Genomic DNA, 14,215 nt, shown 5'->3' with positions numbered 1-14,215 from the left:
TACTTAAAAACACACCGTCTGCGATCAATGTAAGATTCCTATTACGTACGGTAAAAAAATCGCACAGTTTTCCTAGCAACCGCCTAGCAACGGTCAATACAATATTGTATTAACTGTTGCTAGGAAAACTGTACGATTTTTTTACCAAGCTGTGCGATTTTTTTACCGTACGTAAAATAGGAATCTTACATTGATCGCAGACGGTGTGTTTTTAAGTATTTACAGTAGTGGTCGTAGGTAATAGTATATTACGTAATAAGTGTTGTAAAAAGCATTTTACGCACGAATGGAAAAGTTACGCACGACGCCGCGTAGCGGCGAGTGCGTAATTCTATGAGTGCGTAATTGCATTACACGTATTACGTACTATACTTTACCTACGACCACTACTTTAAATACTTAAAAACATACCGTCTGCGATCAATGCAAGATTCCTGTTATGTCGTACGGTAAAAAAATCGCACAGCTTGGTAAAAAAATCGTACAGTTTTCCTAGTAACCGCCTAACAACGGTCAATACAAACAGTATTGTATTGGCCGTTGCTAGGAAAACTATGCGTTTTTTTACCGAACGTAATAGGAATCTTACATTGATCGCAGACAGTGTGTTTTTAAGTACTTACAGTAGTGGTCGTAGGTAAAGAAATTAACACACTCGTTTGAGATTTTCCCCATTCTAAACATCGCTATTATATCAAATTAGAATTTTTACGATAGTTGTTATTAGAGAAACTTTAAAACTAGATTCATTCAATTCTAAGTTGACAATTTTTAGAAGAAGCATATTTTGACATAACTGTAACATATTTTTTTACTGAATGTGTAACTGAAAATGTTGATTATTTGTAATAATTTCATGACAACTGTGTACTAGTTTTTGAATTCCATAAGTCATTATGTCCTTATTATAAAATAAATCATTTTTTAAGGCAATTAAAGACATAATGACTAATAAAATAACTAATTGCGCAAGGCTGTAAAAAACAAAATAATAACGTATAAAATAAATATGGGTATATTTGCTTAAGTAGGGATGGGCTAATCAAATTTTTATTAATATATGTGATCAACTTTCTAAGTATTAAATCTTATGATAATAGTCGCACTTTACATAAATAAAAGTAATAATCGGCATTATTCTTTTGTAAAATGAACTTTAATCTACAAAGTATAATAATCAATTCCCTGATTTTTTTACAGACTTTTTTAAATCCCTGAATTTCACAAATTAGGTTAGATTAGGTTAGGCTACTCTTTTCATATAACATATTACTGAAGTGAATATTGTTTTCTGTACAGTAATTGTCTTATCTATATGTCGTCATAACTAACAAAATCCCTGAAAGTTTTTCGGCACCGAGAAAATTTCAAAGTGCGTTGGAATCAAATATTGTTTCCGGCAGCGGGGGACCTTTTAAAAGATTAAATATACCTGAGCCGAAAGTGGAGACTTGTTTCTTTTATTTTTGTGTTTTTTTTTTTTTATTTTAACATAATTGTTTTTAAGATATATATCCATTCCTTATTAAAACTATACCTACTTATGAGTCATGAAAATAGCTAAGTAATTAAATAAAAGCAAATTAAAATGATAAATTCAATATATTAAGAAATATTGGCATACGGAGTAGGTTGAAACGTTACTAAAAAAAGATCAACCTTTTCTATTATTCATCCTACCGTCATTATCCATTAGATATGCATCATATTCATCATAATTTATGAATAACAGTTTTGTAATGCATTTTATTATGTGACAAACTATTAAAATCATATTTCATTTTATTAAGACTTAAATACACTTACTTATTTGTTTATTTTATTTCTAAGGTATCAGCGGGTCAAAATTTTGTTATTCCTAGTTGCAGTTGCCCGTCGGTATCTCCGCCCCTGCTTAACTAATTTGTATACTTAAGTGAATTTTTCCCTTTAATTAGTGAAATCATTAGACTAAGTTTCATTAGTCTGCGTCAAATATCCCAAGAGATATTTGAGTAAATGTGATCTGGCTTTTTTTAATTCTAAGGCACTACAGTACGATCGTATACGATGCAAAGTAGAGCAAAAAATTGTCGGTCTTTTATCAAAGGAAAATCGTGTCATCATTTTTAGGAGGCGTAAGATGAACCGTTTCAAATTTAAAATGAAATTGAATGTAAAATCTGAAATACCGCCGCATACGCACTGTGTTCTGGTACTAGCTGTAGTCGGCCAGGTGCATCGAGTGTACGAAGTGGTCGGTTATACGTCAAATACTAACCTGGCGAGCTTGATCGTAGAGCAGGGAACAATAAACAGTGGCGCGTACAGAGGTGAAATGTAGTACATATGTGGAATTTACATAACGAATTGGATTTATAATAAATTACATTTAAAACAAATACTTTATGAGAATAAAGGGATTTTTGTAGGAACAGGGTCCCAGACGTGAACTGATCTCTTCATCGCACCCCATTACGATTCTTTTTTTTTATAAGAACGAAGTTTCAAAGCAAAAACCTTGTATAACAGATATACTATAAATATTTACAGAATGAAAACAAAATATAAATCCTATGATACGATTCTATCAAATGAAAACACTAACAACAATTCTCTACCAATCTCAACAAAATAAGTTATTTTTCTATCAAACAAGAAATGTTAACAAATTATAAACAAAATATAAATTCTATGATTTATGTACTGTACGCCAAACTGCATTTTTCTCATCTTCATTTAATATTAATTTCTTCTTTGCACCCCCTTTTTTAGGTTTCTTAACGTCTCCTTCAATTTTCTTCTCTCTTAAAATTTTGAAAACAGATAATTCGCTTACTCCAGTATATCTAGAACACATTTCCACCAAACCAGTCTTCAGTTTCATGGGATGATCCTTTTCTAAAGGGTTATAGACATTTAATATTATCGTTTTTTCTCTGTAACTTAATTAGATTTTTTTGTATCCACACCAGTACATCCGGCTCCCCGAAATCCAGGCACCGCCTCCATTTATCCATATAACGACAACAGAGCAATAATAATACAAAAAACTTCACTTCACTAGCACAGAAAATATAATAGCATTCACGATTCACAAACAACAGCCCGAAACACACACACAGCACACAAATAAAACACTAAAAACACTTTTGTTACGGAGCACAAGAAATATGATTTCACTCACAAATTCTCAAATAATAGCGCGAAACACACTTACAGCCCGAAAGAAATATAATTGCACTTATAACAGTTATAACCTCACAAATATCGCGAGCGAGAAACACGCAGCACCAATACAACCGAAACGAAACTGACCACGCCAGGCCGGCACGCGCGCCACCGCAAAAAACACAAGACGCAAGTCATAAATGTATTGTTGCCCTGCCGCCCAATGTGCGAAGGAGATGCCTTTGTTTTTCATTTTGTTCTTCATAAATATATAATTGTTAATCCATAATGCATAAAGAAATTATTCAATTTCCAAAACCCCCTATAAAATGTGTTGCACTGATTCCTTTGACAGGCAATGATTTATTACTTTGCATCGAATACGATCGTACTATAAATCAGTCACTTAATAGCTAAACTAGAACTGTCTGTATATGAGGTCCGTTCAGAAAATAATCGACCTTTATTTTTTTAAACTTTATTATTAATTATTGGATACATTATTGGTCCTTGTCTCCTTCAAAACACTCCCCTCCCCTATTCACACACTTCCTACCATTTCTCGAAGCAGTCCTGGATAGCTTCATTTTAAATGGCCTTTAGGTTCTGTAACGATTTTACTTTGATGTCATCAACAGCCTGAAAACAGCGTCCTTTCAGCACTGATTTTAAGATCGGAAATAAGAAAAATTCGATGGGAGCCTGGTCTGGCCAGTAAGGAGGGTGAGGAGGACAGTAATCTGAATTTTGACACAAAACTGATAAATTGACAAAGCTGATTGTGCGGATGCATTGTCATGGTGCAAGGACCATGAGTTGTCTCGCCACAAATCTGGCCTCTTTTAGCGGATTTTTTCACGTAACGCCTTAATAGTACACGGTTCACTGCTTCAGTTTGAGTTAAGAATTCAAAATGTACAATAAATCTAAAAAAACAGTGAGCATCACTTTGACATTGGATCAAGATTGACGTGCTTTCTTGCGGCGTGGAGATTCTTTGCTAATCAATTGTGATTATTGAACTTTGATCTCAATGTCGTAGCCGTAAACCCAGCATTCGTCTTCTGTTATGATCCTTTGAATAAATATTCATTGTCATTGGATTGTTCTCTGACAGTCAATCGGCGATTTGCATGCAACAAGATCTTTGACTTCCTGAATGTAGGTGTCATTAGTTGAAACCGAATTCCTTCCTAATCGAGGATCATCTTCAACTGACTGACGACCAAGAATATGTGGTTACAAAGGAGGTTATCCGCAACGCAATGCTGCCATCCGCATATCACTAAACATCTCCATTAGCACGGAATTCAAAAAGTTCCGTTAAGTTCTGAACAGACCCCGTATCCTTAAATTTTGTATCCTCTTCTGAAATAATCTTTATTATTTACAGTTCATCTTTTCAAGTTGTTTATTTTACAGTTTGGTTTAACATAAACCTTTGAAACCAGAACTTGTACACTGCAGATGATTCCTTTACAGCAAGGAGTCTTTCGGTCAAACTCTAGTATATTATTTATATACGCTTTATATCTGATAGCCGACGAACTAAAAAGTCCTACCCAATCTTTGTCGTGAGAGCAGGAAAATATACAATGTCAAAAATGTATTTACTCTCTGGGGAAAATCTTAAACTTTACGTTTGTCCCTAGATCGGATCTTACCCTCCTGGGATTTCACTGGCAAAATCATTCCTTGACGAGGATCTGTAAAAGCGCTGTGACAGTTCTCTGGATCTCTGAATGAAGAAACATCTCAGAGGACTTTCATTTAAATATAAATTTGAATCAATAAAGGATTGGGTTTTTAGTATGCGTTTACTGATTCAAATTCAGTTTTTTTTCGTAGGATATTTATTACAAGTATTTAAAAGATTAGGGAAATTTGGTTTCCATTTTTTTCTCCAAAGCTTCCTCCTGTATAAATTTTGATGAGATATTTGCGAAGTACGCAATCACTCTATAATTATTCGACTTTGTTGTACAACATTACAATGAAGAATAACAGCATACATATTATTTATATGTGAGCTCGATTTAAAAGGAAGGACATGTTTCCTGCATTCAAATACTTCTTTGTATTACGCGTTTATACAATATTTGTAAAAGTAACGTGAGACAGATTCTCAGGACTGATTCCTCTTGGCAAAATAAATAAAAGAGAATAATAACATTTTACTTAAGCCAGAACATGGAAAAAAGATTTCGGTGTGTTACCATTAAAACATACGGGGTGAGTCGGGCGAATCGCACCAAACTAGCCTAATTAAAATTTTAAAATCAGAGTATGTCATGTTCCAAGTTCAAAAGTAGGATATTAGTCAGTGCTATTTTTGTTGCAATTGTTTGCATGTTTATATGATTAGTGTTACAAAATGCTAACAAAATATAGAGTATGCAAATATGGTGTTTTTTTTATGGTTTTTGTAATGAAAATGTATGCTACTGTTGAAGAAAAACGTCGATGGTTTTCACATCACAGATGTCCTGATAAAAATGTATTTATCATAGTTTTTAATAAACTTTGCGAAACCGGAAACCTTCCCAATGCTAGTATAACATTTGAACCAGCACATATACAAGGTTTAGAAGTGGAAAATATTCTGAGCATTCTACAAAAAATAGTAATAAAAACCCTCCATGAGCAAGCATTATACAGGGTGTTAATGATAAGTTTTGCCAAACTTTAATGGTGTATTCTACCGCTGAAAATAATCAACGTTTGCCCTATAAAAATTTTTGATAGGACGCTTCCCTACGGAGATACAGGGTGCTAAAAGTTTCAAATATTTATATTATTTTTATTTGTAACTTCACTGTCAAAAAATATTTAATGATAAAATTTAAGGGATGACATTTTTTTAGTAGGGACTATTTCATGGATAAATACACTCCAGTGGTGTAGTTATTGGGTTAGCAGGGGACCTCTTTTGAAAAAAAATCGTACGCCACTGGTTTTTTAAATAATTTTAAATGTTTTTAAAATATACAATTAATTTGTGGCAATAAAGTATTCGTAAAATTTACTGGTTTTTAGATAATTGGGAAATTAAATACGAAGATACTTAAGTAGGTACCTACATTGCTATTTATCATTTTCTATTGATTGCTAAATGTGTAACAATAAATTCAGTACCTAATATTTTTGAGAGATTTCAAAATACTATCCAACACTACTGTTTTGTGTGTTGGAAAAAGTTTATTATTTTTCATACAATTAAAACAGATTTTAATAAAAAAAAATATGGTATTCAATTATACAAATATTGAATTAGCATATATACATTTTACATACGGTAGAGCGAATGGCAATGCTACACAAGATGAACGACTTTATCGACAGACTTTTCCAAATCGACGTTGTCCAACAAGGAATACTTTTTCAAGCGTTCACCGTCGAGCTCGTGAAACTGCATGTTTGTCGCAACCAAAACGTCGAGCAAGAGAAAGACCTGCTCGTACAGTTCATTTGGAAGACAGAATTTTGGAATATGTAGGTTGCAGACCCATCTGCCAGTACCAGACAGATGTCAACAGATTTGGATGTATCACAATCTGGAACGTCTTACGTGAGCAGCAATTACGCCCTTATCATGTCCAGCGAGTTCATGCATTAAATGAAAATGACTATTAACCGAGGATTGAATTTTGTCAGTGGTTTTTTACAACAACACGTACAGCCTAATTTTCATTAATATTATTTACCAATGAAGCGAAATTTACAAGGGAAATCATTTCGAATTGTCATCATAATAACACCAATGGGCGGATGAAAATCCGTATATTATTTCCCAACGTCAATTCCAAGAATAGTTTTCTCTGAATGTTTGGTCAGGCATTGTGGGCGATTACTTGATGGGTTCCTACTTTTTACCAAGTACCCTTAATGGTAGAACTTATCAAAGGTTCCTACAAGAACAATTACCACCACTTCTAGAAGAAGTGCCATTGAGGTTACGTCAATTATGGTGGCATATGCATGATGGGGCGCCACCTCATTACAGCCTTACTTTTAGACAGTTACTAAATAATCAGTATCCTAATCACTGGATTGGTAGAGGAGGACCCATTGCTTGGCCGGCTCGTTCCCCCGACCTAAATCCCTTGGATTACCTTTTTTGGGCTACCTCAAAACTATGGTATACTGTAGGTACTCCGGTTCCCAATGTAGAAGTACTTGGACAATGCATTGTAGAGGGTTTCTTATTTGATTTCCCAATTATCTAAAGACCAGTAAATTTTACGAATTCTTTACAAGATTACTTGGATGCCACAAATCGATTGTACATTTTAAAAACATTTAAAATTATTTAAAGAACCAGTGGCGTACAATTTTTTTTTCAAAAAGGTCCCCTACCTAATAGCTACGTCACTGGAGTGTATTTTAAAATAAGTTGTCCATGAAAAAATAGTCCCTACTAAAAAAAGGTGATCCCTCAAATTTTGTCATTCATTTTTTTATGCCAGTGAAGTTACAGGAAAAATAATATAAATATTTGAAAGTTTTAACGTCCTGTATCTTTGTAGGGAAGCATCCTATCAAAAATTTTGATTATTTTCATCGGTAGAATACACCATTAAAGTTTGGCAAAACTTATCATTAACACCCTGTATACGTACCATGTACAGAGAGTACAACACCTTCAACCGGAAGATTATGCTAAGTGTATCAAGTTTTGTCGATGGATCAATAATAATCATCTTGTTGTATCCCGTATACTTTTTACGGATGAAGAAACATACACCCGTGACGTCAAAAGCTAGCAAGGGATAAAAAAAATACAAGGTAAAACAAAAGAAAGGTTTGTATTGAACAATATATAGTTAATCAAAAAGAAAAAAATTATTACAAAAACAAATCCAAAATAACGCAACACTCAATACATAACACAAATTTGACAAAATTAATATTTTCATAATAAATAAATAAAATAATAATATCTTAACAATATATTTGAACAAGATGTTTCCAGGGCGTTGGACTGGCCACAGTCTAAACTAAACTATTCTAGGTTATTCGAATTAAAAAGAATTAAAAGACAAAATTGTTACATAAAACGATATAATTTAACATCATATATCTTTTTTAATAGATAAATTCCTTCAAAACTATTTTGACACCTCTGGTTACTTTTTATTCAAGGTTCTTATGGTATAAGTAACTTCTCTCAAGATCTGCACTGAAGTTCAAATTCAATGTATCTTCAATGGTTCTTGAATAATAATTGATTAAACTATGTTTCACATTCAATCTTGGTAGAATTGTAGAGCTCTTAGGAATAGTTAATTTTGGCACCAGAAATCAGTCCATAAAATTCAGTGCAACATCCCTGTTATAATATACTGGCATTAAACAATATAATTTCTATATAACCTTTGGTTGGAATCATTGACTTCAAAATCTCAGCTGGAGATAAATTGGTCACTGACGGATAATCTGCGCTACTGTTCATTCAATTTGAGAGATAAAATTAACGTCACGCACGGAATCCTTCGCGAGTGAAAGGTGTATTCAATAGAACGGCCTAAACGTCAGTAAATCAAAACTAATTGCGGACTGTAATACTTCCCGGTAATCTGGTGTCGCTAAAAGCCGGGGTTAATCTGTACATAAACAAATCGATGGGTGAACAGGTTTCCAGGACAATTTAGACAAATTTTATCAATTGGGTAAATTGCGGATATAGTGTCCAAAGAGCTGTCCCCAGAAAAGTCAGATGGTTGATATGTATGCATACGAGCTGTCTCATAATAATATCCACGCAATTAAATCATCAAAAGGAACACATGTTGCTTAAAACATATACCTACCGGGTGTCCCATTTCAAAAAATACACGTGAATATCTCTTAAGTTAAGGGCTTATTGAAAAATTTTTCAAATAAATGTGTAGGGTTTTGAGGGGGACATTATAATGGTGACCTTGACCATAACCCTGATTATGACCTTCAGGTAATTTCAAGGTCAAGTTGATTTTCTCAAATGGAAACACATATTTTTGTGACACCAGAAATGAAAAGAGGAGGAAATTTTACATCCGACTATGACCTTGACCATGACCTTTAAGGTCATTTGAAGTTCATTTTAGTTTTTTGTTGCACAATTCATTTCCGTCTTGCTGAATAGTGTACTGGGGGGTTTTCGAGGGCGCTGATCCAATATGGCCGACCAATTTTTGGTAAACATTTTTAATATTCATATTTCATATGGATTAACACTTTGAAAATGCTTCAACCTACGTTAAAACTCAAGGTCGAGCCGAGTATTCGACATATTGGATCCGCCGTATCGAATTTAACTATTACTACATTCTGAGCTAGTCTGAGTTCAAAAACATTTGAATAAAAAATGCATGCCGCAAAGGGTTAATGAGTATTCTGGAAAATTATGGCGAGCCCCACATATCAAAAAGAAAAATATGAACAAGATTAAAATTTTGCCTGCAAAATACTAGAATGACCTTCAAATGACTTTTGAAACTTAAGGTCATGATCAAGGTTATATCCGGAAGCAAAATTCCCCGCACTTTCTATTTTGGTCTGAAAGATACCGGTTTCTATTTGAAAAATTAACTTGACCATGAAATGACCGTGAAGGTCAAGGTCAAGGCCAATGTCAAACATAATAACTGAGAATGAGCAGGCGTTGGTTTTGATACGTTTTTAACAATAAAAAAAACAAATATTTGGAGTCGAATCAATTCAGCTCGTCCCAAACAAAATGGAACTTAAAAAAGGAATGGGATCTGTATCAAAGGGAAATCCAGTTACATTTAGAGTTTTTCAAATCTGCTTTTGATATTCTAAACACGTACTCGAACTCGTCTCGATGAATTTTATGGAGATTTTTTGCTTTCTTATAAATTCAAAAAAGTGTTTATTAGTATATGTGCCAAGAATAAATTTGTGTGGGGAAATCGTTTATTACTTTCTGGAGAATGGCTCAGAAGAACTTTAACTTACTTAGGACACAAACATATATACAGCCTCCTGTACCTGTACCTCCTACCCCCTCGGGTAGGTATTTCCTCGGGTAGGTATTTCGGAAGTGATCGATTTTATACCAAAAAACCCAATTTTTGTATCGTATTAGAACATTTAATAACATAATAAAGAAAGGGTTAAACTTTTATTTTCAGAAAGTTTTATAATGATATTTGTAATGTAATAAACACGCTAGCAGCAGTAAAATTTAACGTTAATGAACGGCTTGCACGCGGGAGAAAAAGCGCCGGGCCCGCGCATGCGCGTGAACATCGCTCTCGTCGCGCACGAGATTTTTGACTTGAACATTTCAAATTCAGTTCTTCCCCGTCATAAAGTGCAATAAAATGTCTATTAATATTTTTTTCATGTTTTCGTGTTTTATGATCTAATTGGAGTAAATACCATAATTTGTAGAACGATACGTCAGCAAAGAATATTCATCTTATCAAGCATTCTGAAAGCAGCTGAATAAATCAAGAAATATGATTTTACAAGTCATAATTTTATGTAACAAATAGAAATCAGAATTTAATTTTCTTTTTTCTAATCGTTTGCAAACGTTGCTTAAAATTCACAACACTTTTCAGAAATTTTCTTTAGACATATTCAACTGAACTAATTGGATCATGGATTAGCAGAACCCTTTTTCCTCACAGTCAGCCCTGTTTTTGACGGCGCAAATATCTGAAGTCTTCCAGACAGACGTCGAGATATTCAGGTTTAAAAAGTGAAATCCAGTCTCGAATCCGGTGCGTTCCTCCTGAACAAAAGAATTTTAAGGGACTTCACAGGCATAAAGGAAGTAATAAGAAGACGAGCCTTTGTCGTCCGTGTAGGACTGGAGTAATTGAAAGAGAAGTGGGCTTTGTTCTGGTAAATTGGACAACGGTAGCTTATTGCTGCGATGAATGTTACGTTGAATTTTTTTATAATAAAAAATAATTTTGTATCTAATATACAGTTTTGAGGATCCTAGACCTACCTACCTACTTAGACAATTAATGAGTTAATCACTATACAACATCTAAGCTTTCGTCACGTTTTATTGTCAAAAATAACAAAAAATAATCAGCAGGGTTCCAGAATGTTCTTCTGCAGTACTCAACGTGTTCAACGTTATCAAGGATGGGCTGAGTGGCCGCTTTTGGCCACTCAGTCCATCTGTTAATAATCAATAATCTGTGTTATTTCTCACTTGCTGACAACAATTCTTTGTATTAGTTCAGCTCTAGTATTGATCTCTAGTACAGTGCATATTAAACTCTTAATACGACTCCACAAGTAATAGTCAAAAGGAGTAATATCTGTTGTGCCCAGTGGTCAGGGGTATAGTCTAAAGGAGTAATGTCTGTTGATCCCAGAACTATACCCCTTAGTTCTGCACATCTAACTCATTAAAATATTTGTTTGCTTGCTGACTAAAATGGAGCTTGTTCGAATATCTGACTAAAGGAACATCTAATACGTACATATATATCAAATTTGATATACACTTTTTTTGCAAAGCGCTTCTCAAAAAAAAAGATCCAATTAATAGATGATTATCATGCCACACCATACGTATCCGCGAATGCAGCTAAGAGCTCGCCCTCTGGCGGTGACAAGTGATACTAGTGAAACAAGGTAAACATTTCTTGTGTGACATTTCGTTTTGTATTTTATTTAAAACTGTGAATAGTGTTTGCTTTTAAACACTGTTATATTAAAAAAATAGTATGAGGAAAACTTCTGCAGTTATGGACATTATCTAGGGTTATGGATAAAAAGAAAAAATTGTCGAACTTTTGTTCAGATCATGGTTGTTCTTCATGGTCCAAGAAAAATTCAGAATTAAGTTTTCATCAAATTGTAGAAATTTTCAAAATATTATTGTCGATAGACACTCCCTGAATTTCAAGAGCGTTGTTAGTAAGAGCACTAGTTTGCAGACACAATGAATAAGTTTCTGAATTTAAATCACTTTGCCCAATTTTCCCACATAGTTACCATATGACCAGCGTTAAAAACTGCCTCATCTTCTGATATACAACGAGAGTTTTCGTTGGCACTTAAATAGGAAATGTTGGTATTCCACAACGGATAACTTCATAGTTATAACCTCAAAAAATGTACATTCAATTGTAATGCTAGAAAACAAAAAAGGTAGACATAAATACTTGCATTAAAATTTATTTATGAAATATTTGAAACCTATAAAATATCACAAAAGTTAAATAACCGCAGTTTAATAACAAAATTACTACTAATAATGGGAAATAAAACGAATGTTGTTCAAATGAATCTGAAAACACGAACGGCAATGTCAAAATTACCTTGTCTCGGAGCTTACTGCTTTCGCCGCTTGATGCGCTTGCATTTTAAAAATTATCGCGGATACCAAAAATCGCCTTTGAGAGTGAATACATTTTTTGGAATTAGGATTTCCTTCAGACCATCACCCTATCTTTAATAAACTGTATTTGTAAATAAAATGGAAATAACTAGGGATTTGTTAGAAGTGATAAGCAAAAATGTATTCTTGAATGTAAATCTTCAAGTTCTAATTACAAGATCTTTTGTATATGATAAGTATGCAACAGATTGTTGATGTGTTAACACATTTCTGATACTTAGTTGCGAATTGCATTCAGTTAATTATGTAATGTTTGCTTCCATATCCAAATTCTGCTGCTCTAGTCGTTCACAGTTAGAGGAAATTTTTGGAAAAAAAACATGTTTTCACTCATGTAGAAACATAGAAGACATTTAATTATTTAGCAATTTATTGCTTGGAAGTCGTCGTTGGCACTTCCTACGATCGATCAATCCAACATATTTGACAGGCGGCTAACTGCATCAACTGCTTCATTATGAATTTTGATATGTCAACTAACAAAAGGTTACAAATCATAACTTATATTAATATTATAAAATTATTCAAACGAATTCATATAAGTTCGTAACACTGCTATTTGTCAGAAAATTCAAAGAAGCGTTACTAAATTTTTCATTATACAGAATAAAATCTATTGTCTAAGTAAGATATTCGCACAATAATGTGAGTCTACAACAAATAGTATGTCCTGTAGAATCATCATCATCTTAAACACTTGCGGAACTCGTTATCGAACAATGAAAGTCTCTTGATTGATAAAGTAGCTCAAACACCCGCCATTTTTTTAAATATAAGATTGAATCCTCAATAAACTTTTATAGGATGTAAACAATACAAATTTATCAAACGAAAATCTTCCTTCAATATGCAAATTTTAATCCAAAATAACAGTACAGAGTAAATAGGCTGAATCTGTGGTCAAACCGTGCGTCGCTCTATACTCACAATACCCAATGCTACTAACTGCCATAAAAACACGTACCATACTGGACCAAGCAGAGCGTCAAACTTATACACGCACAAACGACAATAAAATGCATGGCCAACGTCCCTCAGCAAAAAACAGGGATTGTTCACCGGCACGCCAGGCCGGCAGTGCAGGCATTAGATGCCGCTAGATACGTATTAAATAAATTGATCAAAGAGAAGTTTCAGATCGGAGACGGACATATACCAATCATTTAAAAAACATCCTAAATCGTATTTCGATTATTTAACAATTTTATTAGAGCGTTCAATTTAATATTATCATTTTATTTGTGCAATTTTCAATAAATATTACCGTTGGACTCGGAAAGAATCTTTTATGTATAAAATAAAAAAATATATCCTTATAGCCCGGGAGGCAGCGACATTATTGATGTAATTATTCCTACAAAGCTGATTTTTTCTCATTCTGTTGTTTTGATATCGTAAGTAAACGGAACGGCAGTCTACCGCGCCAATGTGGGGGCAAACGTTAGTAACAATTTTTTAAACATGTAAATAAATAATACTTAAATGCCTTATACCTACAAGGCTGAAACTTTTTAGAGTGATCAATTATACCTAAAAATACAGTATAGTGATAGTCTACCGCGTCGGAAGGGGGGCCATCAAGGGTCTACCACCCACGCAAGGTGTTGAAAAATTAACTTTTTTGACTTATTTCTACAAGGCTGAATTTTTTTTCTCAAATACTTTAGTTTATAAGAGAACCAAAAAAAA

The 14,215-nt window shown here is 33.6% G+C and overlaps 1 protein-coding gene across 1 annotated transcript in view; it reads left to right on the top strand.

The window, feature by feature from the left end:
- The first annotated feature begins 6,472 nt into the window (after positions 1–6,472).
- The window catches only part of LOC108909631 (neurexin-1-like), a 341,617-nt gene continuing 333,874 nt past the window's right edge, over positions 6,473–14,215 (top strand). The window contains exon 1 of the mRNA XM_023455085.1: positions 6,473–6,607. Within this exon, the coding sequence (XP_023310853.1) occupies positions 6,473–6,607 (135 nt within the window). The remainder of the gene's footprint in view (positions 6,608–14,215) is intronic.

The sequence above is a fragment of the Anoplophora glabripennis genome, unplaced genomic scaffold (assembly GCF_000390285.2).
Source record: "Anoplophora glabripennis isolate ALB-LARVAE unplaced genomic scaffold, Agla_2.0 scaffold455, whole genome shotgun sequence".
NCBI classification, from domain to species: Eukaryota; Metazoa; Arthropoda; class Insecta; order Coleoptera; family Cerambycidae; genus Anoplophora; species Anoplophora glabripennis.
Note: the sequence above shows the minus strand (reverse complement) of the source record. Positions and strands in the feature narration are given on the sequence as shown.